General features: G+C 52.8%; 7 protein-coding genes across 7 annotated transcripts; 4 read left to right on the top strand and 3 right to left on the bottom strand.

Annotated features, from left to right (window-relative positions):
- Nucleotides 1-7,946: 7,946 nt before the first annotated feature.
- J4E87_005571 (uncharacterized protein) lies at nucleotides 7,947-9,619 on the bottom strand (the record flags this gene model as incomplete). Its single annotated transcript, XM_049377181.1, has 2 exons — nucleotides 7,947-9,371; nucleotides 9,434-9,619. The coding sequence occupies 2 exons, from the start codon at nucleotides 9,617-9,619 to the stop codon at nucleotides 7,947-7,949; spliced, it is 1,611 nt and encodes a 536-aa protein (XP_049232807.1).
- Nucleotides 9,620-10,495: 876 nt separating this feature from the next.
- Nucleotides 10,496-11,953, top strand: J4E87_005570 (uncharacterized protein; the record flags this gene model as incomplete). Its single annotated transcript, XM_049377180.1, has 1 exon — nucleotides 10,496-11,953. The coding sequence occupies one exon, from the start codon at nucleotides 10,496-10,498 to the stop codon at nucleotides 11,951-11,953; it is 1,458 nt and encodes a 485-aa protein (XP_049232806.1).
- A 657-nt stretch (nucleotides 11,954-12,610) lies between these two features.
- J4E87_005569 (uncharacterized protein) lies at nucleotides 12,611-17,704 on the top strand (the record flags this gene model as incomplete). Its single annotated transcript, XM_049377179.1, has 6 exons — nucleotides 12,611-12,619; nucleotides 12,693-13,097; nucleotides 13,156-13,517; nucleotides 13,564-13,730; nucleotides 13,986-17,233; nucleotides 17,282-17,704. The coding sequence occupies 6 exons, from the start codon at nucleotides 12,611-12,613 to the stop codon at nucleotides 17,702-17,704; spliced, it is 4,614 nt and encodes a 1,537-aa protein (XP_049232805.1).
- Nucleotides 17,705-18,851: 1,147 nt separating this feature from the next.
- J4E87_005568 (uncharacterized protein) lies at nucleotides 18,852-19,800 on the top strand (the record flags this gene model as incomplete). Its single annotated transcript, XM_049377178.1, has 2 exons — nucleotides 18,852-19,545; nucleotides 19,604-19,800. 2 exons carry the CDS (start codon nucleotides 18,852-18,854, stop codon nucleotides 19,798-19,800), a joined length of 891 nt encoding a protein of 296 aa, XP_049232804.1.
- A 322-nt stretch (nucleotides 19,801-20,122) lies between these two features.
- J4E87_005567 (uncharacterized protein) lies at nucleotides 20,123-22,503 on the bottom strand (the record flags this gene model as incomplete). Its single annotated transcript, XM_049377177.1, has 4 exons — nucleotides 20,123-21,152; nucleotides 21,202-22,071; nucleotides 22,119-22,303; nucleotides 22,465-22,503. 4 exons carry the CDS (start codon nucleotides 22,501-22,503, stop codon nucleotides 20,123-20,125), a joined length of 2,124 nt encoding a protein of 707 aa, XP_049232803.1.
- A 448-nt stretch (nucleotides 22,504-22,951) lies between these two features.
- J4E87_005566 (uncharacterized protein) lies at nucleotides 22,952-23,554 on the top strand (the record flags this gene model as incomplete). Its single annotated transcript, XM_049377176.1, has 2 exons — nucleotides 22,952-23,201; nucleotides 23,250-23,554. 2 exons carry the CDS (start codon nucleotides 22,952-22,954, stop codon nucleotides 23,552-23,554), a joined length of 555 nt encoding a protein of 184 aa, XP_049232802.1.
- A 197-nt stretch (nucleotides 23,555-23,751) lies between these two features.
- Nucleotides 23,752-25,035, bottom strand: J4E87_005565 (uncharacterized protein; the record flags this gene model as incomplete). Its single annotated transcript, XM_049377175.1, has 1 exon — nucleotides 23,752-25,035. One exon carries the CDS (start codon nucleotides 25,033-25,035, stop codon nucleotides 23,752-23,754), a length of 1,284 nt encoding a protein of 427 aa, XP_049232801.1.
- Nucleotides 25,036-25,142: the final 107 nt, after the last annotated feature.

The raw sequence follows: 25,142 nt of genomic DNA, 5'->3' as shown, positions 1-25,142 counted from the left end.
AAAGATGAGTCAGTTCGACAACCTTTACGAGGGTACATGGTACGCGCCAAGAGGATTGTGCGGGTTGGAAATGACAAGTGCCTTCACGTCAATTCCGTTTCGGCCCGCTTCTTCAAGGGCGCGCTCGTAACATTCGACCGCTCCGGTAATGAACTGATCCACGCCATGGAATGGGGTGTAAACCAACTTGCAGCTGTTCCAAGTTCAGTGGCTGCTGAACGCAGTTATTGACACGTCGAGACTCACTTCGACATGCTTCGCATATCTGGGTTGAAAGAGCCATATATCGGCATGCCAAGGAGCAAACCTTCATTCTCTCCATCGGTCAGACATAATGACAACATGTCGTTCAATGCCGTCACACCACTGACAAAGGATATTTCATCCATCGCCACAGCTGATGCGGGCAAGAAGCGCTTGTTGATGAAGGTAGCCATTGCTTGTCGTAAGCGTTGAGAGCCGAACGGGCCGTCATGATAGGTCAATGTGTCGAGTTCAAACGAAGGAACGCACTACACGATATGTTAAGTGAGACCCTTTTGCTCAAGTGGAAAGACCAACCTTGGTCGTCACGTAATCGAGCACTTTTCTGCGCATGAGAAACTATTCGGTGCATTAGCTCTGATACTCAAAGTATTCCAGCAATGCTGTTCGACTCTTGCTTACGTTCTCCGCATTCCTAAACGACACAAGACCTGTTGGATGTTTGGTTTTGTCGTAAGGGAGGCCACGATCTTTCGTGTAGCTTGCAGCCAGATCTAAAGCCGCATAATTGCGGCCACGTACAGAAAGCATATTCTTGTAAGGGTGAGTCTCAGGTTTCTAGGCAGCTGATTGCGAGAGGCGTCGGTTCATGAAGCAATGGCGCATCTGAAGCTCTGATTCGCAATGCGGGGCAGCGGTCGCATGCATGCCAGCTCTACCTGTGAGCTACTCAACAAGGTACCTACCAAAGTGGTCAAGTGCATGATAGGCTGTGAGTCATATAAAAGGCGCAGCAGGCGGGCATGGTAGCACCGAGTTACAATAGGATGCCCTTTGGACGAGCCTTGCTTACGGACATTGTCTCGACTGCTGCCTGAGAGGCCGCCCCTCTTGAACATCGTGGAACGCCTCAACGAACGATTGGACATGAGATGTGCGCGAAGCATGCAGTATCCGCTGCCAGTTTCCAAAAGGGATAAACGCCAGATGAGACTCATCAACCTGCGATATGAATAGTACCAACACCGGCTGCAGTGGTTGCCTTGTTGCGTTGACGACGTGTGGCGTGTTGTGCTGAGGGCTGACTTGGGAGGTGTCGCGCCGTTATATATCGAGTGCGCATCCTCAGTCTCATGGAATCCATCTGAACCTTCTTGAGATGTTGTTCCATTTAGTGATGATATTCAACGTCTTTCATAATTACGAGGGCGCACTTGGTTGCCGCCTGCCTCTACGAGAGCCACTAAGCGACAAGACCAACAAGAAGATACTAGCACTTGTCGAGCTAGAAGAAACGAAACGATGCGTGAAAGGAGGTGGAAGATGCGGTGAACATACATCGGGCAAGAGCTGTGAGTTTCGCGCGTTCCAAGGTTCCCGCGCGATGACGCACGTGCACGTGACGGAACTCGACGGAAGGTCTGCGGTCAACCTCAGCTCGAGGTGTCTGTTGCTATTGATTCACAGCGCTAAATTCTGGATAAATCGACAGATAGTCACATGTCTTGCGTTCGACAACGTTTCGATAAGTTGCACAGCACCAAAGTCACGAGTGTAGGGAGTTGAGCCGGGCACAACCCCTCACCAAGTCTCAAAATGGTATGGCGCAGGTACCCCGTCGGATTGATCGCTGCACGGCGCCGTCGCTCGTCCCTTCGTCACAACCACATTTACACGTCGCATCGCATCAAGAGTGCACTTTCGTCGCTGCTAACCCCACAACCTGACCAAATCGCCGCGAAAGACGCAGCGAAACCGCCAGAATGCTGCTCGACACCTACATCATCAACATAGCCACACCTGCCCGTGACCTGTGGCTCCTCAGGCAGCCGGCCTCCCTCCCCAGTCCTCTGCCCTTAGCATGCATCGGCTGCGATTGACCTTACGCCCTCTTCTCTACTTTTTTCTCACCTGCGTTGCTACTCTTCACCATAGTGTACCAGCTTTGTTACAGTCTGATTTTGCATACTGTTGACGTTCTCACACTCTAGTTCCGTCATTCTCGTCGGTCCCACATCTTCCTGTCCTTAGGCATCCAGATACACACCGGAGCATGTACCCGCTGCTGCTCTTCACAGTAATTATTACTGTCCTCTCCGGTTCGGTGGAAGCGTCAAACCCGTTTGCAGACCTCATCGTGTCTGACACTCCCATGGACGGAACCTACTCCGGCATCGACGGCGTGCTGTGCCAGCTTTGCTGCCTGCCCTTATGCCAATGCATTCACGCGCACATGGTAGGATCACAAATCGCTTCCTCATAGAGCCTGCTAACAGTTTCATTCAGAACCAATATGGCGCAGCGAGCCCTCTCTACGTAGACCCCAGTGTCTTGCACATGCCACCGCTCGGCTTCGATCGGACGCAACCAGACCTAGCACCGATATATAACTACGTCAACGGGGGACAGCCCTTGCTCAGAGAGCACGTTCAGGTCATGGATGCGAACGAGACCATGGTGCAGCCAGCCACTGTGCAAGCGCATGTTGAAGATACCTATAACCCTGGTGATCGCTTAGCGACACCAGGCAGTCGGAAGCGACAAGCACCTCGCCCGGGTGGTTTCCATTGCGATAAGGATGGCTGCAGTAAGACTTTTAACCGTCAATGCGATTTGAAGTAAGTCCTACTACTGGATCAAGCGTACTCGATTGTCGGCTTACCGTTACAGTCGCCATCAGAAGAAACATTCGACCGATAAGCCTCACGTGTGCTCGAAATGTCCCATGAGCTTCGACTATCCGAAAGATTTGCGGAGGCACCTACCACAACATAACGACTCTTCTTTGGCAACAGACAAATACCTCTGCCCACATCCCGGCTGCGGTAACCTTGACGGCTTTTCTCGCAGGGACAACCTCCTGCGACACCAACGAAGGCAGCATCCTGCACGTTAGGTGTTGCATCGCTACATGAGTCCTCATAATCATTCATTCTTATTCCATATCTATTGTATCACCACAAAACTGAGTTTAAAGGGGTACTGGCGTTTGTATACATATTTCCTTGGCTGTTGGCAATACCCTTTCCCTGATTTCATAGCAAGCGCTGCTCATGACTCCTGTGGCCACGCGCTTTACTTCATCATCACTCAAACGTTACGTGTTTCTTTTCCTGTTTAACACAAAAATGGTGGTATATACGGATATCTTGATAGTATTTGTTACTTGATCAGTCTCTTCCTCGCAGTGGGAATGGAAGCTGGTACACTACAGTCGACGTCGACACTACAATAGACATCTGTTTCATATCCTAGTCGCTTGGCATGTTTGCTTGATATCTTGTATCCCCGTGACTTGTTTGAGAGGTTCAAGTTTCTGAAGGTCAAGAAGATGACGATGTGCTACTCTACCCCCAAAACTTTAAGATACTTGGTGAACTGACCAAAGCCCAAGCTTAAATCCACGAGATATTGCCCGGAGTTTGTGGGTCTGGATACTTCTCTGCAGCACTGCGCCACTAGGTATCTTGTGCGCCCGATCTATCCGGAAACTCAATCTGCTTCAACAAGTCTTGTGCCGCCGTTCGAACGCCGTCTTGGCTTACAAAGTGCATGTCCGGCAACACTTCCCACTTCGCGCCCCACACTAGGAAAGAAGGGAGCGGATATTCGATCTTGATCCACTCCACTTCCTCTCCTCCCGTTACTAAACATCCACGAACCCGCACTGGCGCGAGCTCGCCTTCGCCCGGCGACCACGAATGATGGATAGGAAACAGCGCATGGAGGTTGTATCCGCCCGTTCCCGTCGGATTGCCTGCGCGAACTAAATTCAGTGTACGCAAGAACCCTACCGCGTCGCGAAAGATACCAAGCTGCTCGTTCTCGGGCGAGAACATAGAGGGCGTGATAGGTGGGCCGCGCTGGCAGAAAATCGCGGTGATGTAGTTACGGAGAGGCGACCCAGCTGGTGTATTTTCATAAACCCATCGGACCGTGTCTAGACGACAAATAAAGTACTTCGGTTGCATCAGCGCCATACCCAACCTCAACACCGTATTTTGAGTCCTCCAGATTCCGAGTTCGCCGGCCAATATCTAAGACGTGGGTGTGACAAGTCAGTGAATGTCTCATATCCCGTTTGTACATGAACATATCTTACCCACAGTTTCATCAGGTCCAGCAATTTGGTGTCAGCTTTGTAGTCAGGGGGTTGGCGCTCGTATAGCCATTTGAAGAGGGTTCGGAAGGTATCAGGTTCGGCGTTGGGGAGATGGATGTCGCTTAGTATGATGCGGGGGAGGCCGTTGGGCATGGTGAATAAAGGGGAGACTTTTGAGAGGAGCGAGTGGTGTACGTCGAATCGCGTTGAGTTGGCCGTGGGGCCGACGACGAAGGTTATGGGTACGCCGACGCCTTGGTAGGCTGTATAGGGGGGCAGGGCCATATTCGAACAAACGAGATAGGGGTTACTTTTGGAAGGCTGGGAAGGCCCGATGGATTGAAATATTTTTGTAGTCAGATGTATCTGAATGGCCTGAGTGTTTGCTCATCGTTAACCGAGAAACTCTTTGAGAAAGGAGAGGGTGGATTGATACAATTTCGGATAAGGCAACAGCTTATCTAAGAACACAGTGAAAGACTGTCTCGGAACGTGATTGTAATCCAAACACCGAGCTTCCACACACGGCTACACACTACTAGAACTCTGTATTGTCTTAGAGATTAGCCCGCAATTGCTGTTCAGCTGGAAGCATAGCTGGCTGGACAAGTGTTGGATTTGAGGCAGGGCTGATACCAACATGGTCTTTTTACGTAGTGTATACTTTAGTCATGCAGCAGCTGGGAGGTATTCGCTATTTTTCGCGTTTACGTAGGACGAGAAAAGATTGCGTGTATATCGCCAGGGCGTAGTATATAAGTACCGTACAACTTGGGGGGTTAGAATGTAGTCTGCAGAGACAAACTTTAAGTTGACCCAGGACTAGGCAAAGCATAATACATATCTCTAGGGTGTACACTTAGGTAGAAAATGACTCGCGACACAAGTGTGTAGTCTACTGAGATAAACTTCATATTGTAGGGTCTCCTATATACATTGTTCTATCAGACTGCATTATGATGTTGTTAGCAATCGCGCCTCCAGCCCGGTGATCCTTCTTCACGCTTACGAGATCTGCTACCCAATAACAAAGATCTCGTCAGGTCCAAGTCGAGCTGCTTCCTGCTCATGCACCTTCATCAAATGAGGAACAAATGCGACACCGCAGAACTCAGCAGGACCTTCTCCATGGAGTGCGCCGGTTTCGTGCTCGGGTTCTGGCCATCGTAGTATGTGAAGGGGGAGTTCGCCGTAGAAAACACAGACTTTGTCGCCGGGCTTGCATCCTGGCGTGGCGACACCGAAGCGACCGCCGGTGGTACTGAAGAAAGAATGACCAGTCATACCATGCAATCTATCTGCCCAGAGACTCGCCCGCAATTTCCGCTCAGCTGGAAGATCGAAATAATATTGGCAATCATCATCTCTGAAAATATTCCACCCGTCTTCGTAAGCGATCGCTGCTTCCCTATGGATCCTCGTATCCATGAGTAGAGCCATCATATACTCTGAGGGCATACTGTCGACATCTACTTCTGCATCGTGAGCCGTCTGACGAGCTAGATGGAGGCTGCGGGTAAAAACATCGACATTTGCCGCATGTACAGGATTGCCCATATTGCGCGCTCGGAAATCTGCATTCGTTAAGGAGTCGTAGCAATTTTGCAGTTCTTGGTTTTCCACGACCTCTGATACAGTATCCAAAAGATGACCGCAAGTGTGCAGGTAATCATCCTTCTCCCCGAACGAGATGAATTTGCGCGATACATACGAGGTCGCCAGCTGTCTCAGGTCATTTGGCTGCTGCATTTCAACCCCTTCTTCTACAACCTCCTGTAGAAGTTGTTTATGTTCTTGTCCGCTTACAGGATCGGCCCAAGCCCCTATTATCAAGAACAAACACGCCGGTACACCCTCCAGAGCTGGGCACCAAGACGGAGATGATTGCGACCTTCCCTCAATTGTGGGCGGTACTGTCAGTAGACACAGCGATTGCTCTGCGGCTATGATCGTTCTCGCGAACCGCATGTGCGTTCCCCAGAAGTCGACACGAGCGTTATCGCTGTAATCAACTTCTGGCTCCAATTCCGATCTGAGATGATAGCTCAACAATCCGGTGATTGCCCAGGCTCGATCCACTGGCTCCCTTACATGTCGGTCGCGTAGCGAATAGAGAAGGTAGGGTAGTTGATTGATCGGTACCGCTCCGTTCGATAAAACGTCCTTGCGGTATCTTCTCAAGGTTAGGAACTGGTCCGCACATCTCCCTAAGCCCTTAAACATCTCGACGAGCCGCGGCCAGGAGTACATATATGCCTCAGTTCTAAAACACCCTTCACAGATCAACTCAAGAAACTCTTCAAATTTTAACCAAAGAGGTCCTAGCAACATGATAGGCCGTCTTGCAAGAACTGCCTCTTGAAAGGTCCATAGACGTTCAAACCACTCGTGCTTGCAAACTTGTATCATGCCAAGCCAGAATGGCTCATCTGCACGGAACAAATCCGGTTTCTGAACCGAGGGTTGAAGACCCTGATCGAGCATCGAACTCCACTCCTTTTCCATTTGAAATGCGCTGGAGAACCCGAGCATGAACTGCTCACTCTGCGCCGTGGGAAGGCCCATCCATATGACGACAAAAGTAGCGAATGAGTAGATTCGATGCATCAAGGGTATTTGTACCGCCTTCTCCTCAGAGTCTTGCTGATTGATGCATATAGAGTCCAGCCAATACGGGTAGTTTGGGGTTAGATAATGGAGCATCTCGAAAACAGTGGGAGTAACTGCAAGGTTCTTCCCATTGCATAGGACGTTGATAGAAGCTTCTGCTGCCCCCCAGACATAGGACACCGCGTCGTATTCAAGATCATCTTGAAACTTGTGCGGGGTGACGGTCAGCCGCAAAGTATCCGTGTCGCGAACGATGGTGAGGAGTCGGATTTCATCAGGCTGAAGTAGCCGTTCGCTATAAGGTGATGTGGTGTTTGCGCTATCGCAGGGTTCGTCGGGTTCTTCCAATGCGCACTCTTCAAACTTTGCTTCCAGACTGTCAAGTGCCATTCAGGAGTCGGTATTCGCCGTTGCGCAATGTTTGTAAGCTGCTAGGAGGATGGTTGATGAAAAGCGGGGGCGCGACGCTCAAGTAGCCCGCCACGGCTGACAGCACGAAGATTGGGGGCTGAATGTGGCTGCCTTGCCAACCTGAGGGCGTGACCCGGTGCGCAGCAAGCCACTCCTGTATCAGCCCAAGAGTGACGAATCCTGTCCACTGTCGTAATCATGAGAGGATGTAAGGCGCATGTACATGCGCCAGTTGAGTAAAGCATCACGGTGGGCTTGAAGTAGTAGGGACGCGCGCGTGAACTAGGAGGCGGACGAATTACGCTAGAGCCAACCTTGATGATGTCATCTCAGTGCTGATACAAGGAAGAAACTGAACAGGGGCGTTGCAGAGTACATTGTTATAAACAACGGTATTTGGCGAAGTTTCAACGCAATGTAGACGTCTAGGTTATCGAATTTGGTAAATGTGCAATCTGTTCCTTTGGTATGGTGCTGTAACAGATATAGAAATTGCGGCGCAATCACGTCCCGCCCAGCGCATGGAGAGGCTGGGAGTGCTCATCAATCTTGCACCGACATACTGATACGCTTGATTCATGTGTTCGTGGGAAGATATGTTGTCTTATGAACGTGACCATCATGGCCAGTTCTTATTCGGCGGCCCCTGCAGCTTGAAGTAACCCGGCTGCAGCTTCTGGAAAACCTCAGTAGGATCGTACTTGCGCGCGATAGCCCTCAGCTTGTTTGCACTCTCCCCATAACTATCAACCACATTCTGGAACTGGCTGGCGTAGTTCATATAGATGTAGTCGTTGACCATATTCCTGCGCTTCGCCTCGGCCTCCATCTTCCTGACGATGTTGGCGTTCGCCTTCAACACGCGCTCGTCGTCCTCCTTCTTATCCCAGCGGCTGCTCAAGTTTATGAGCAGGATCGGACCGTCGGAAGGCGAAAGGCCCAGCGCATTCCCGCCCTTCTTCTGCATCTGCGTGAGCTGTGCGACGGTGATGACCTGGAAGGTGTTTGCAGGTAGGATACCGGCCACATCTCGGATCTTCTCGAACTCTTCAAAGGTGGCGTCGAACATGAACTCTACCATCCCATAGTCTAGTTTGGATGAAGCCGTCCAGAATGAGTCTCGATAGCCTTTGGGGTTGCTGTCGTTCAGCATTTGCGTGAAGTTGGCCAGGGTGTTCAATTGTAAGGTGTCCTGGAAAGCTGGGACTGCGCGATACTCATCGAAGACTGGAGCGTCGAGAACCGGGTCAGAGTACTCCAGCTCGGCAACCGCAATCTTGGTGTTCGAAGCGGCATCCAGGAAGATAGCCAAGAATTGAGCAGCTTTGGGATCAGCCTCTTTGTTCGACCCCAAGTTCACGAAGGCATCGATAGCAGCAGGGAAGCTTTCCTCAAAGAACCTTCTCTGTCCACCAAGCATTAATGGGCCGTGAGCGAAAGTTTCGAGATTGAAGGTTGTGACGATGCCGACATTGTTGCCGCCACCTCTCAATGCCCAGTACAGGTCTGGGTACGACTTCTGGCTTGCTTGTACGATGCGACCCGACGCGGTAACGACCTCGAAAGACGCAACGTTGTCACATGCCCAGCCGTATTCGTTAGAGAAGAACGAGATGCCGCCTCCCGTCGTGAGACCTCCGATACCGATAGCAGAGACGCGACCGCCTATGACCGCAAGATTGTCCTTGGCCAGGGTTGAATAGATGTCGTACCAAAGGCTACCAGGTTCAATGGCAGCAACCTTCTTATCTTCCGACAGGGTGATCTTCTTCATGCGCTCGAAGATGACAGTGATGCCACCATCATTGCTCGATGCTCCAGTGAATGCTGCATGCCCTCCACTTCGTACTGCAAAAGGGCATTGGGTGAGTCGCGACAGCAGAACGAGAGTAGACACATCGCGTGCTTCCTCGGGTTTGAAGACGCAATACGGTTGTGCTTCGCGCTGTTGCTGTGACCAGAAGTAGTTCACAGCTACGCCGTAGCCTGTCTCTTCTTGAGTGTCGACCTTCGCATCACCAAAGATGCGTTTGAGAGAGCTGCACTAAAGTCGTGGTCAGTACCATACCTGAAAAGAGATAACGTGTGGAGGCAGGCGGGACTTACAGCAACCGAACATGAGCCTGAACTGGTTCGCTTGGATAGGTCGGTTGGGTCAGGAATATCGGAGACGTTTACACCATTGTCCAATAATGCAGCAGTAACATCAAAGTCAGGTGACTCGAATGTCTGTTGTGCAAGTAGTACGCTTGGGAAGAAGCCTAGGAGAACAAATTGACTAAATCGCATCATGGCTGGATGTTAAGTGCCCAAGAAACAGGTGCGAAAAACAACAACCCCACAGCACGACTCGGGGGCACTTCCTTATAACATCCTGGATTCCTTTGCCACGAGTGAAAAGTGCATGAGCCCGCCAGTCTGGTGCTGCCGGGCGTGATCCCGGGCAGTGGCGAGCTGTGAGGCAGGGTGGGGACCTTCCTAGCAACACCATGGCTTGTCTAGATAGAAAGTTCGTAGCTGGTCAAGATTTAGTCAAGATGCCAGTCGAGTAATGTACGATGGTACCTAGGTTGTGGCGGCCACTACATGAGTAGTTTCCAAGACCAGCACGATGGGGATCTGGGGCTATCCTCAAATGGGCCTAAGCCGTCTCTCCAAGTACGCGTGCGCCCGCCACGATTGTGAACTGCAACTCAGATCGCCTATAACGTCTCGTGGAAGCTAAAACACTTGCTGAATCTATATAATAATTCGCGTCAGTAGACATTTCTTCAGCTGCTGTTAGTTCTCATGGCGTCTCGACGCAGCGGAAAAACGTAGCCGTCGGTGCATGTGCAGGAAGGTCCGATCGGTGAGCTTCATGCAATAAGTGGGTTGCATATATTTCAATAGCTGTAACAGTATTCTCGCTTACGAGAGATTCGTGGGTTCACATTGCGTCTTGAAGATGAGGGCGAAGAGGTCGTTGTTCCTGGGCTGATGAGGGGAGCGGCTCCGAAGGCCGGACCAGGAAAGCGGAGTGAGGCGTGGGTCAACACTAAGCTTGAACTAGCAACGGCAGCCCCACTGCTCGCCTTCGCTTTCTTATCGCCTTTGGAAGTTTACCGTCTCGCTACCTATGCTTTTTGCGAAGCTCTTGTTACCATAATCGACTAAGGCATGGCGGCAATGGCCGGCGCCGTGGACCCCCCATGGCCTCGCTCCTTCCGTCTGAAGCCAAAGCCCAATGGCTCGCGGGTACTGTTCAGCCACGATTGTTTCCAGGGTCCGCAAGATCTACCCCCTGAGGTTCTTTACAGCGACAACTTGACCAAATCCGAACAATTGGCGCGCGACTTTCTCGATGAGGCTGTCGTGGGCTTTGACATGGAATGGGTTTGGCCAGAGACAGAAGTTCTCAAGGGAAGAGTTGCGCTCATCCAGGTTGCGAGCGAGAGCAAAATAGCCTTGTTTCACATCGGACGTCATGACGGAGATGCAGCCGATCAGCTCATTGCGCCGTCGTTGCGCACGCTCATCGAGAGCCCCACTGTACTGAAGACTGGCCAATCTATTATGGGAGATTTCTACCGACTCAACAAGTACTTCCAACTACAACCGAAGGGCGCGATCGAGCTGAGCTATTTCCAAGTGTTGGTCAATCCGGGCAGGCCAAACTTTAATTCGTCCTATTATCCAGGAGGTCTCAGAGGTCTGGTCGAGAAGTACTTCCCGGGATACACGTTGAAGAAAACTGAGCACATGCACAAAGATTGGCTGGCGCCGCTTGAAACAAACCAAGAGCTTATACAGTACGCCGTTGCAGATGCATATGCAGGACTTATGATCTACCATCGGCTGAATGCGTTACGACTGAACATGCAGCCTTGTCCGCCCCTACCAGCACGGGTAGAAGAAACTAGGGCTTACAAAGAATACACTTCGGGTGCTTTTCCTGAGCCCAAGCCAATTTACTTGCAGTCCATCCACCTGCATGGCTCAAGTCGACAAGCTAGTTGGTTCTTTTCGATGGAAGAAGATGATGAGGTGGCGACGGAACTTGATACTGATTCGAGAGCGTTGTACGACCGGCTGGTAGAGCTTCGTCAGAAGATAGCGAATGAGGAGGAGATACAACCTGGCGAGCTCACTACTGACTGTACACTTCGACATATTGCCTCAACCCGGATTGCGACAACGGACGAGTGCATAAAGCTACGCGGGATCTTTCCACAGCTGCGCAAAGTCTTAGCCAGAGAGTACGCTAAAGTGGTAAATGCTTTCCAAGAGGAGATCCAAATTGCAGCGGCAAACCAGCAACCTGAACATGGATCTCCAAAAATTGGTGAAGATGCCAAAGGCACCGTCTCAGATCCTCCCCAAATGCCAGCGGAAGAGACCGGCCAGGCACATACTGGACTTTCATTCTCCATGGCAGAAACTGGGATCGCTACGGACGAGCATACCGGCGGCGATACCGAGCCTGAGAGCGATGCCGACGAAACGAATGATGTTTCAGCAATTCATGCTTCAGCTGGCGTTGAACAAGATCAAGACACCGACAACCATAAGGATGATGCACCGTTAAAGCGAAAGCGTTCAACGAGCCCACAAATCGGTCGGCAACCTCCCGCGAAGAGCTCCTAGACGCTTTGCCGTGGACAACTATACGTCCGATGACGCAATGGTATGGCTGTGGCCACTTAGCGGCTACGTTTCTATTCCATACGAGGAAGCAATTGGACGTCTACCTCCTGGAAGTCTGCAATGTTTTAAGGGTTTTGTCAGCTTGAGGTTCAGTATCAGTGTAGACTGCTGCGCATCTGTTCGGCTTTCCCTTGCACGAGGTGCATCGAGGGCTTGACCAGAACATGACCGCGTTTGAGTAGAGAGGGGCTTGTATACATGCGGGAGCGGGCCTAGATCATGTCAGAAAGTCAGCTTGTACGAGGGAAGGCAAAGGAAGGGACGCCCCGCAGCTTACGGCCGAAGCAACGCCGATTAGGGACCAACGGGGAGTACCTCTTGGTGTATGTATACTCATGGAATGACGGCTAAGCTTGCTTACTCGCGTTGGTTGGACTGAGTAGGTGCACTTGTCAAAAGAGTGTACGAGGCTGCCTGCATGGCTCTCGCATTAGGCGTGCCTAGCTAATGCAAGGCGTAAGCTGTGTATTGTACAAACCCCGCGCCCGTCCACAGCTCTTCTTCATGTTCTCAAAACAAGCCTCTCATCTTATCTACCTTACCTTCAAGTGCGAACTGCCTCCGAACCCAATTAAAGATGCCGATCGACTCGTCAACATGGAAGGAGTACAGCAAGATGGACGCCGAGTTGGAAGCCGTGCGAACCATCAGCAAGTCCATACACGCACTTCGCTAACAGAGTAAGCTGCTACCCAATCTACCACCGAGCAAGTCTTTCGAAGACTACTCATCGGCTGTCGAATTGCGTCAGTCTTTCAATGAGCAAATCGCTCAGCTGGTCGCAGCTGGTATTGTGGCTTTCCCAGACTGGACTGGGTACCATCGATCCGAGATTCAGATTCCGACGCGCGATGGCGCACCCCTGCGTTCGCTCGTGTACCGTCCAGAGGGAAAAGAAGCAGGGCCATTGTACGTGTACTTCCATGGCGGAGGATGGAGTTTTGGGATGCCAGAGTATGGCGAGGGCATGGCGGAAGTATTGGTAAAAGAGTTGGGCTTTACGGTGGTAAGCGTCGGGTATAGGTATGGGCCTGAACACGTCTTCCCTACTGCCGCGCATGATGCTATCGATGCGGTCAAATGGGTAAGTGCATGCACAATCATTTCTTCCAATTCCAAGAGACTGATTTACACATCTTCAGTGTGGCGAGAATGCAGCGTCGTTGGGCGCCAACCCTTCTGAAGGCTTCATCGTGGGAGGAACGTCAGCTGGAGGTAATCTGGCAGCTGTAGCAGCTCATCAAGTTATTGACGACAACTTGTCTCCGAAGGTGACTGGCGTCGTCCTCCTCTCTGCCCCGTTGTGCCATCGCGAAGCCATGCCAGAAGAGTACAAACCCCACATATCCAGCTGGGAGGACCACAAGGACGGCCTGGTACTGAGCCGACAAGCCATTGAATGGTTCTATGGCAACTACAAACCAGATCCTATGTCACCGTTGATGAGTCCGTTGATCTGGAAGACCCATAAAGGCCAACCCGCTGCGTATCTGCAGGTCATGGGGTGAGTGTGGTATGTCGTAGATGCTGAACAGTGCTGACGGACGTAGGACTGATCCACTTCGTGATGAGGCGCTCGTGTACGAAAGTCTCCTCCAGGACGCCGGCACACCGACCAAGGTGGAGGTTTACACTGGGTTGCCACATGGCGCACCCGACTTCTTTCCCATGCACAGCGCTGCGAAGAAGGCATTGGTGGATCTGAAGGAAGGTGTGAGTTGGATCATGCAGCAGAGCTCGGGTTGATACACGACGAAGGATGTATGCTAGAAAATGGTAGATGCTAGACAATACATCGATCTGGTTCGCGTCTAATGGCTAAATCTCACGTAATGATAGCACATGTGAAGAGACAGCCCTACTGACCGTTGCTGCCCTAGGGGCTCGCTTAGGGGCGGGACCCTGCTTGGACGCAGGTGGCCTGCACGCGTTATGGCTCCGTCATAGCGCGCCTTTCTTCTTTCACCCCAAGACACACGATACGGGACATCGTACGCCCGCACACACGACGGGCGACGTCCTGCACCGCAGGCAGAGAGCGCCAAGATGTCGAACCATCCGCGGTCAAGCCCCGCCGCCGCGAGGCCTGGCACTCCACGCGGGGCGCGACAAACAAACAGCGACGCGAACCTCCTTTCACACCCGCTCAAACGCCTGTCCCTGCACTCGGCCTCCAACACCCCGCTACCGCAGTCCCCCGCCTTGAACTCGCCCAGAAGTTCCGCTGACCTGCGCCGGACGCCCTCGACGCCCAATTTCAAAGCCAATGCCATCCAGCGCAGCCCCAGTGTAGCCAGTTTCCGCTCTTCTACGCCCACCCTGGGCAGGAAGACCTCGACCTCTTCCCTCCGCGGCGACCCTCCCCGACCGGGCACTCCCCGAAGTTCCGCTTCCCGCCGGTCGTCGTTCAATCCCAATATGCAGGCACCCATGCCCAAGAGCCCGCTGGGCCCCACACATGTAGAAGAGAAGCCACCACTGCGCGCATGTGATGTCGCCGAGGAGTACTTCAAGAAGGAGCTGGCCCGACATGAGGGCATGGCAGGCGCAGTCAACGCAGGAACTGTCGTCATCGTGCACGACCAATGCTACGGCCATCGCTTCTCACGGCCCAAGACATCCAAGAGCCACCTCAGCTTGATCATGGAGCGACCTGAGAGAATACTGGCGAGCGTTTTGGGCATATCGGCAGCCTACGTACGGCTCGGCGAGCGCCACGCTGAGGGAGACAACCCGCCACATCCACACCACAACCCACCCGAACGCGTACCTTTCAAAATTCGCAAGACTTCGCGGGCCGTCGACATCACTTCGCAGGTCGTCACAAACGTACACGGAATAAAGTGGATGGGCGAACTCAAGACTCTGTGCGACAATGCGGAGAGGAAGCTCGCATCAACTGGGAAGGAGCTGGCCAGGGACGCTCCTGCAGTCCAAGGACAAGCGCCCAAGCAGCAACTCCACGCCGGTGACCTTTATCTCTGTCCCGAATCGCTCAACGCTTTTCAGGGTGCTCTGGGAGGTGTCTTGGACGCCGTGGACGCTGTCTTCCAGGGAACAAGTCTAGGCGGTGGTCCTTCCAGAGCTTTTGTCTGCATCCGTCCGCCTGGCCACCACTGCTCTGACGACTTTCCCTCGGGTTTCTGCTGGCTGAATAACGTTCACGTTGGCATTGAACACGCTATGATGACGTACGGACTCACTCACGCGGCCATCATTGACTTTGATCTGCATCACGGAGACGGCTCGCAGGCCATAACATGGGCGCGCAACAAGAAGGTCCAGAACATGCCCAAGAACACCCCCAACTGGAAGAAGACCTCGATCGGCTACTTCAGCTTACACGACATCAACTCATACCCATGTGAGGACAGCGACGATGATAAAGTCCAAGCGGCTAGTCTCTGTATTGACAACGCCCATGGTCAGTCTATCTGGAACGTCCATCTACAATCATGGAAGACACCCGAGCAGTTCTGGGAAATCTATGAGGAGAAGTACTTGGTACTACTTGAAAAGACCCGTCAATATCTCAAACATCACACCAACCGCTTACGGTCCACACCAAACCAGCCCGCTCCAAAGGCAGCCATCTTCCTATCCGCTGGATTTGATGCGAGTGAGTGGGAGACTGCTGGAATGCAACGTCATAGCGTCAACGTGCCTACTGAATTTTACGCTCGTTTCACTCGGGACGTGGTCCGGTTGGCTGAAGAAGAGGGCACCTCTGTGGAAGGGCGTGTCATCTCAGTCTTAGAGGGCGGATACAGCGATCGAGCGCTCACTAGTGGTGTATTCAGTCATTTGAGCGGCCTCGTGGACGGCCAAGTCCTGAAGGCTTCAGAACCATCAACGGGTCTCTCTCACTCTATGCGCAACAGACTTAGTGGAATCAGCATACAGGACGAAGACGTTCCCATGCAGTCTGTCGAAGCAGAGCTCACGCCCGTCAGCTACGATCCTCTATGGTGGCATGCGGATCGTTTGTCTGAATTGGACGGCCTCGTTCCGCCTCCGCCTGTACATGTGTCGAAGACGACACGCACTGACCGTCTGGCCCATTTTTCTTCGCCCACCCAGTCCTACGTAGCCAAAGTCGTGGATCCAACCAAGATCAATCGAAGCCTTTCCGCCAAGTACGCCTCAAATCCATTGAGAGCGCCCACCCCACCACCACCGGAGGTTGACTGGGCTACTGCCGCCCATGCTCTGCGTACTTTGCTGGTACCATCAGATCGCCAAACCCGTAGCCACCGACCAGAGGATTTGGCCGAGGTCAAAGCCAAAAAGGAGAAGCCTGCTGCGCCTGCTGCGGCCTCAGCCCGCACAGATACATCAGGGCGACAACTGCGTGGTCGTAAAGCTGCCCCCTCCTACGCTGAGCCTGGTTCGGATGACGAGAAGACATCTCGTGTAGAATCACGGGCGAGTAGGCGGCAGACCATAGCCGACTTTGCACCAGCCAGCTCAGAAGCTCCAGGTACAGCAAGCTCTGCTTCTCGTCGCATGAGTATTGCTTCGAGCGTCTCTTCCATCGGCGACAACAGGGGTGTTAGTCGTGCGCCAAGTGTAGCAGCAAGCCGGAGAAGTGTTGCGCCTTCTGCAGCTCCAGCCAACGGAGTTGCGATGAAGAAGGCACGGGGCTCAACAACGACGGCAGCTGCAGCAGCTCGTGCGCCTCCATGTCCAGCCGTTACGAGAATGCCTTCGACCCAATCTGTCAAGCCCAGTGCCCCTAAAGACAAGGAGAATGATGGCATGGACGCACTTACTTCAGGCTTAAAGCGGGTTACGTTGAAGATGCCCTCAAAAGAGGAATATGATGCACGGGAGAGGGAGAAGGCTGAGAAGTTGAAGGCTGCCGAAGCACCGAAAAGAACCACTACCCGAAAGCCACCGGCTGCTCGCGCTCCTCCAACAAAGCCTACGACCAAACCCGCGACGACCGCAAAAAGGGGTCCAGGTCGTCCAGCAAAGACTTCCAAACCTGCATCCCCAGTTCCCGAGGCCCCGCAGATGCAGGTAGCTGCTGCTGCGCCGCTCGAGCAGCCTCAGCCGGTACAGATGGATTCGTCTACTGTCTTGCCACAGCAGGAAATGCAAGCTTCCATGGAACAACCTCCAATCGATCGTCGAATCTCTGGCGGAATCGTGCAACCACCCACTGAATTGCATGATATGGCTATAACACCCGAGCAAATCCGGGAACAGCTACCTATGGTAAGTTCTGACTACGTAATGCACATGAAACATATGCTAACTTCGCAGCCCTCTTTCGTCACTGTAACAGAGCCGCTCAAGGATGTTTCACCACCTTCCCGCGCCGATACGCCTCCACCTCCACCCCCATCGAATCTTTCCGAGTTTGTCAACTACACTGCGCAGAACTTTGGCGGAAACTCAGAGTTCGTAACTCCGCACGACGCATCAGATCCTCAGGCCTCGGCAACTTTACAGTGGGTTGCCAATACACATGCTGAGGATACAAGCATGCCTGGAGTTCCACTCATGTCACCGCCAAGCAAGAGGGCTGATCTGCCTGTCTTCACATCAAACGGCGCGATACCATTCGCATCAAACTCGAACGGAGCCATGAACTCACACACTAGATCGGAGGATGCCGGTGCCGGATTGAAGAAAGAGGAGAATGGAAGGGATATCTGGGACATACCCGACACGCCAGCTCGTTAGAGTACTTCAGCACTACAGCCCCTCCACTCGATTTTGTTCTGCTTTCATTCTTTGATCACGCGTACCGCGATGCGATATCGCGGTTGCGTTAATCAGTGGTTATTGCCGGCTTACGCGAGGCAGACTATACCTGACGTTTCCCAGCTTGGTGTTTACTGGTGGAGTTGATTTCACTCTAGCGAATCGGCGCGTGAGCCGTAACTATTTGGAGTTGTCTTTGTAGAATTTCTGTGGGGCAGATCGTCGATTGTAGCTCTACCTAGAATATGCGCATGTAGAAGATAGATACCCCCGGAGGCGAGTATGCGAAGGATTTAATGCGAAATTTCTCATACTACACCCGTCTTTCAATCGTGTTCAATGGCTTCCTGCGTTGTCTAAACAGCTTTCAATGTATCAGAGCTGAACCAACCCCGCGGGAGTGAAGTTCCAACACCACCCAAAGTACCAATACACCCCTCCCACAATTGCCACAACCCCCAGGGTAAGAAACCCTGCCTAAGCGCCCGTCCGAATCCCGTACTCAGCGCCGGTGTAACTGCAGCCCCCGCAGGCGGCCGCCCAAGTACATGGTGTAGCATGTCAACATCGGTGTGGGCAGGCGCGGGAACCAATGATTAGCGTGCATTCCGTATCATGGGACAAGGTTTCGGTGCGGGGCAGCCAAAGCGCGACATGCGCATCATGCACGTCCAAGGGTCTTAGCTTACGGGGCGTGACGTACTTCTGGGTCGCGTCCTTGATTGCGATGGTTAGTTGGTTGCCTGGGAGGAGTGTGTGTAGGAGGATGAAACGTACACGGGGATGGGGGGCAGCTGGAAGATGGGGGCGAGCACTGTACTTATGGTGGCTGATCCGACGGAAAGGTTGATACGCTTCTCCTTCGCTCCTGCCTGTGCACCTTTTGACAGGACGCTTGGACGTGGTTTGTTTGCTGGGTCCCGGTACTTGATTAGGGCGAAGGCGTGGGCTAAGGTGCAAGTACCCGATTGACCATCGAACCTTCCACTCTACTCTTCGTTTGTTCAGCTTGTGCTACCTGGTTCTCTTCTTCCTCTTCTACTCTTTTGCCCCCCTCCCACCGACAACACCACCGACTTCTACACCAAAAGTTGCCCCATCCATACCCCAAACAAACCTCACAACCATGGCCGACGCCGCCCCCGCCAACGACTCCAACGGCGGCAGCAGCACGCTCAACCCCTTCGCGAAACGCACCTCGCACTCCGACCAGTCCATCCTCCTCTACAAGATCACCACCACGATCTCCTGGCTGCTCCTCGTCATCTCCGCCATCTACACCACCTTCGCCGCGCCGTCAGGCCCGCACTCGCACAAGTTCTGGCACAACAATCCGCAAACCCCGTTCGCGCAGTCCAGCATCTTCACCTCCATCTACGTGCTCATCATCTTCATCCTGCAGGGCGGCTACGCATACGCCCTGTACATGAGCGACGAGACATACGTGACTGCAGCTGCAAACCTCGGATCGCACTTCATCGCCAACAACCTTCTTCTCTTCGGCTTTGTTCACCTCTTCACCCGCTCGCACTTCTGGCTTGCGCTCTTCTTGCTCGTGCTCAACTTTGGTAATCTCAGCTTGGCTTATTTCCGCCACTCTGCTGCCCCGAGGACGATCCATGTGGGTACTGTGAGTGGACCGCTTGCGTGGAACTTTGTTGCGTTGTACTGGGTGGGTGCTATTGCGGTCCATTCAAATCACTTTGCTGCGAGGATCGTGGCGAATGTGTTTATTTGGGGGTGGCTTGGGTATGGCATGTTCTTCTTGGTCGCGTACAAGGATTACACCATGGGATTCGCCTTGAGTGTGCTGGCTTTCTGTAAGTTCGACCTCTGCTCTCTATCGTGCGAAAGTGATTTGGCTAACTTGGCTTCTAGCAACCGGTGTCGGACAGTTCCTGACTCGCCCGCATCTCTTGCAACTCCAGTGGATCTTCGCTTTCTCAATCGGCGGTCTACTCTTCCTCCTCTCGCTTGCTGTTGGCATGCCTGGCCTGCTCGGACGCGATCCCTTCCCTCGTGGTCAGATTGTCAGCGAGGACAGGGAGAGGGCACCTCTGTTGGCTGATGACTAGATGGTTGTCGAAACGTCATCACGGATCTATTTGCAAGCTGTATTGCTTGAGATAAGGAGATGATGATCTGATTGGGCGACTATTAGGATATGATTTTCGAGGTTCAAGTTTGAGGATATGTACACATGGCACACACCATATTGGTTTAACCGTCGAGACGTATAGGCAACAAGAGCCTATGATACCTATGGCTCACATAGTTGAAAGCGTCTGCTACTATTGAAGTAGCATAAAAGTCTCACCTCCGTCAAGCTTTGTGTGATGTACATCTCCCCGTGATCATTACACTATCTACAAACGTCTACTAATACTAACTGCCCCCTTAAAGTAAAAGATCCTGATTCCCGTCGTTCGCTCCAGGACTCAAAACCATGTGTTGCGGCTCATTCTGATTAACTACCCATCCACCTCCAGCACCGCCGCCGACTTGATCCGCAATAGGACTTCCACCGAAGGTGCTTTGCCTCCCTACACTAGCAAAATACATGTCTGCATCGCTGACAGCGTTCGCCATGCCATTGCCATTTGTCGGCGAAAGTGATCCATTACCATTAGTAGTGGTATCGAGTCGCGATCGTTCGGCGGCGGAGCGGTCTCGAGCCTGCTGTGCTGCTTTGACAGTCGGTAGTTCGTGTTTCTGAAGTGCTGGTGAGTCTTGCAGTTTACGTGGGCGAGCGCTGCGGAAGACTTGGTTAACTGGCTTGAGGTATACTGTAGCCAATGTGCCGACGTTCAGACACATTTCTTCCAGGGTACCAGGGTCGAGCTTCTCGGACTCTTCGGCAGTAATTGGAGGCTTCTCACCCATGACGACCTTCTTCGCTTCTTCGGGTGCCGAAGAGAGTAGACGCCAGTACATGTACCCTCGATCGCGGAGATCGGGGTTGTCTGTTTCCTCAGTTGCCCACTTTAGTACCTTGGGTACTAGATTAGAACCACGAGTAGGTCTTTGGATGAACAGCTTGACGGTGGCAGTGAGTAGTGCCAGTTGCACCTCATGAGTCTCTTCTTGGAAGGTATCCAAGAAGTCTTCTAGCAAGACGTCTGAGTCTTCTATTCGGTCTGCGTATTGCCCGATGACCCAGATCATAGCGGCTTTCGCTTCTGGTTCATCTAGGGAGTCGAGGTTCTCACATAGTGTTGAGATGATCGATTCGTATTGGTTGGGGTATTTTCGGAAGATATTGCGGATGACGACGGTCGCCTCTTGTACGATGTACGAGACTTTCGTGCTGACGAGCGAGAGGAGGGTGCTGATGCACAATTGTGCAGCTGGCGCAATTTTGATGGCGAGTTTGCCAATGGCGCGTACGGACTTGCGCACAAAGTCGACATCGATTTCAGTAGCGTATCTGTCGTGGAGTCAGTTACCCATATTCAGAGTGACCTTAGAGTACTTACTCAGAAAGCTCCGTCAGCACTTCCTTGATGTTTCTCTCCGTCGCCAACATGAAGATGAGCTCCAGCTTCGTCACCTTGACGTATATAGGGTCGTTGTATTTGCAAAAGAAGACGCGGATATCGTTTCGCAGTACCTCTGGCCTGCGCTGCAGGATCAGAAGCGCATTGCGTAGTGCTAGGTACTGGATCTCGGGTCCTTTGGAGAGGAGTGTGACGAGCGGCGGTGACAGCTTGTTGCATAACGAAGTGACGACTTTCTGATCGCTGATGTAGTTCATTAGGTAGAGGATAACGCGAATGCAGGTAAGAACGACGGCAGAATTCGAGTGGGAAAGGCGCGGTGATATGCGCTCCGCGAGGAGAGCAGCTTCGCTCGTGTCCTGGGGGACGTAGTTCATCATAGCCTCTAGGATGTAGGTCTGACCCCATTCTGAGCAGTCTGGCAGAATCTGAACAATCTTGGATGCGCTCGCATAGTCGATCGTGAGCTTGATGTTCTCACTTCGCTCCCAGATGTCCATGAGTCCTGCCAGTGCACTTGACACTACTGTGGGATTCTCGTCTCTTAACATGCCATTCAGCCTGTCGATCAGATCTGATTGTTCCACCAAGTGTCGGTCGTGATCGTAGAGCTTCGCCACGCAGAAAGCTGCCGTCTTTCGAACGTAAGGATCGGAGTCTTTGAGGAGGTTCTTCAGGTGCGGCACGGTTGCCTCGACGAATTCTCGGACGTGAACGTAGGACATGGTCCGTAGGGCGAGTGCTCGTACTAAGGGGTTGTTGTCGTGCATGTCTTCCTGAATGATGGGCAGCGCTTTGAGCGCAATGTCAGGTTTTATCCTGGCATAGTTGACGAGATACAGGAAACACCTGCCCACGTCAGCATAGCCCTTCCTCACATAATCCTCACTACGCACATCTTCTTGATCTCCAAACTCGGTATGTGCATGCAGCCCACGATGTCCATGAATAGCGCGACCATGTCGTTGTTGCTCATGGTCATGTTGGCGACAATCTTCTTGAGGGCCGTCTTCTTCTGGGAGAAGTTCTTGTCCTTCTTGTTGCCATTGTTGAGTTCGACACGGAGTTCCGCGACTTTGCCCTGGTGAGTGCGGAGGTTTTGTAAGCGCGCGTTGTCAAAGGTGTAGGGTAGAAACATCATCATGGCAGTGGATGCCCATAGCAGACAGACAGGCTGAATAGGAGAAGATGCAATTGCACAAGTCGGAGACGTGGGTGGCACGAATGACGAGACAGACGTACCCTCGCAAAGAGCTTCGCATCTTGGCCGCCCTGGCTCATGTTGGGCTAATGATGTCGCGTATGCCAGCTGGGCTGTCCTCCCAATGCATGTGCCTGCCGTAGCACAATCAAGATAACCTCCCTCGCGACTTAGCGCCCCTCCCTTGCCGTCTCGAGGAAGCGTGCGGGGTTCGATGGCTGATTCGCTGGTCTATCGGCTTCGTATCGTGTCGCGCATATCGGAGGAACGTGGAAGAGGGCTGGAGAGGCGTAACGACAGAAATGATTTGTGATGTTTAGGGACCGTAACTTTTAGGAAGCCTGCCAGCGGTCAACACGGAGGAGGGGACGTGCATCCGCCAAGGCCGCCATATGTGGAGCTCTCCAGAGGCCCGCTCCGCAACACCACGAGCGAAGTTGCAACATCGTGAGACCCTGGACCCTGGCCACCGCAACACCATCTCAGACTCTGCTATCCGATACTCCGCCGTCACGAAGACGCCCCATCATGTCGAAATCGCCTCCTCCGCCCCCGCAGTGGGTGCTCGACCTCAACTCGACGCCCGCATCCAAGCCGAAGAACGCCTCGCTCTCAGACCCACCGGGCTACACGGCTTCTCTCACCAAGAAGGAGCGCTCTCAGGCATCAAAGACGCAGAGGCAGCCCCCGACCCCGGAAGAGATGGATACACTCAAGATGAAGAAGGCGTGGGAGGTCGCCATCGCGCCCGCAAAGCAGTTGCCCATGAACGCTTTTGGTATGTCATTTGACAGGAGACTCTGTGAGCAGACGCTAACAACACCAGGCATGTACATGACAGGCAACACTCTGCAAATCTTCTCCGTCTTCATGGTCTTCACGCTCTTCAAAACTCCCGTTCTCGCTGTACTAGGTCTTCAACGCACCTTCGCTCCCTTTGAAACCCCCGGCACATCTGGACGACTCCTCGGTGTCAAGCTCGTTTACATTGCATGCAACATGCTGATGTTGGCGTTGGGTATATGGAAAGTGAATGGCATGGGACTCTTACCAACGACAAAATCAGACTGGCTGGCATGGGAAAGTGAGAGGATATGGTCTGAAAGGGCAGTACCGAAGGAGTGGTTGTGAACGCAATCCTGATTGGAGATACGTATTCTATGATTACTGTGACGGAATAGTCGCTAAGGCTTTATACAAGGCCATCATGCTGACTTCCTCCGTTCCATCTTGGTCATCTCTGATCCTTTCCCTGGTGTCCGTCTCGTGTTGTTCGTTCTTGTCCTTCTCTTGCTCGTCCTCCATCAGAAAGCGGTGTTCAACTTGCCTCAACCGCTACGGGCCCATTCCTCGTCCTTGCCAAACTCCACATCTCCGTGTTTAATGAACCTCATCTCGTCGTCCGTAGATTCAGGATTCACGCCCGCATGATCGCTTCCAGCCAGCGTCACAGAATCGTCTTCTGAGATTTCCCCTAACGCTTCATCGTCGGCTGCTACCTCAATCACAGCTGGCTCTTGTACGGCGCGGTCGAGTTCAGCAGCCGTCGCCAGGTCGGCATGCAGCAATTTCATCAAGGCTTTTGGTATGAGATGTGGACCTTCGTGTCGCAAGTCCTCAGCTCCGTCACGGAGATCGGAGACACTGTGGTACCCATCGTAATGTCCACTGAGTGTCATCTCGACGGCGGCTAATAGAACGATGAGAGGGTCTCCGACGTCATCTGTGTCCAGGAAGGGGGCGACATCGCTCCATTTGGTGATGGTTTGCTCTATGACCTTGAGCATATCACTCTCATCCTTTTCAATGGCGTCTTCAGTGCTTGGAGCGGTGGCTGAGAAGTCTATGAGCAGAATGTCTGGATAGCCGCGATACCGATGGTGATGGACAGTCGGGTACAGGTTGAGCATGATGTTCGATGCCTCAATCTTCCCGTGTACCAAACCCTCCTCGTGTAGGAACCATACAGCATCGATCAGGCCCAAAATGATATGCGCAACGAACCAGCTGGGAATGCCGCCATGATCATTCTTAATATTCGCTTCGCCGAACTGCGCCAGCGTGGGACCGAAAATGGGTCGGAGACAGGTGTACGAGGTGGGTGACGAGTCGGCGTACTCAGCGCGTAGGACATATGAGCCGATGAATAGCGAAGCTTTGTCCCTCTTACGGTGCTCCTCGAACTGCGTTGCCTCATTGCGGAGCACGTCCTCGTCTTTCCTTGTCTTGACTACGACCAGCTGAGGCAGCAATCTCAGGTGCTGCTCTGATAGCGCAGACGTACTATTTTCCTTCATGCTCTTGTACAAGACGTCGCCCAGGTTCTTGTATGTCAACAACGGCAGTTGCTGTTGGAGACGCGCAAATCCAGATAAGGTCTTCCAAGCGTCGTGGTTCTCGATGGTGTCATCGGAAATATCCGGATCAATCTTATTTGACGGCTCGAATGGAGGGGGGAGCGCGCGTGGTAGACAGAGATACACTCCCGCGGAAGACTTCGGCGCTGAGAGGGTCTTGACCACGCGGAAGGATTCAGATGGGGGCCTGGGGACGGCGCCGGGGAGACGTTTTACAGCGGACGCCTGATCGAGCGACGGAGCGGAGGAGTCCATATCCGTAAAATTTTGGTAGAGATGTGGTAGAAGAGATGGTTGCAAAGTCGGTTGCAGAGCTGGTTGCGGAGTTGAGTGAGAAGACTGCCCAGTTGGGAAATCACGGT

Source organism: Alternaria ethzedia, assembly GCF_023757985.1.
Source record: "Alternaria ethzedia strain BMP 0044 chromosome Unknown scaffold_12, whole genome shotgun sequence".
Lineage (NCBI taxonomy): Eukaryota > Fungi > Ascomycota > Dothideomycetes > Pleosporales > Pleosporaceae > Alternaria > Alternaria ethzedia.
Note: the sequence above shows the minus strand (reverse complement) of the source record. Positions and strands in the feature narration are given on the sequence as shown.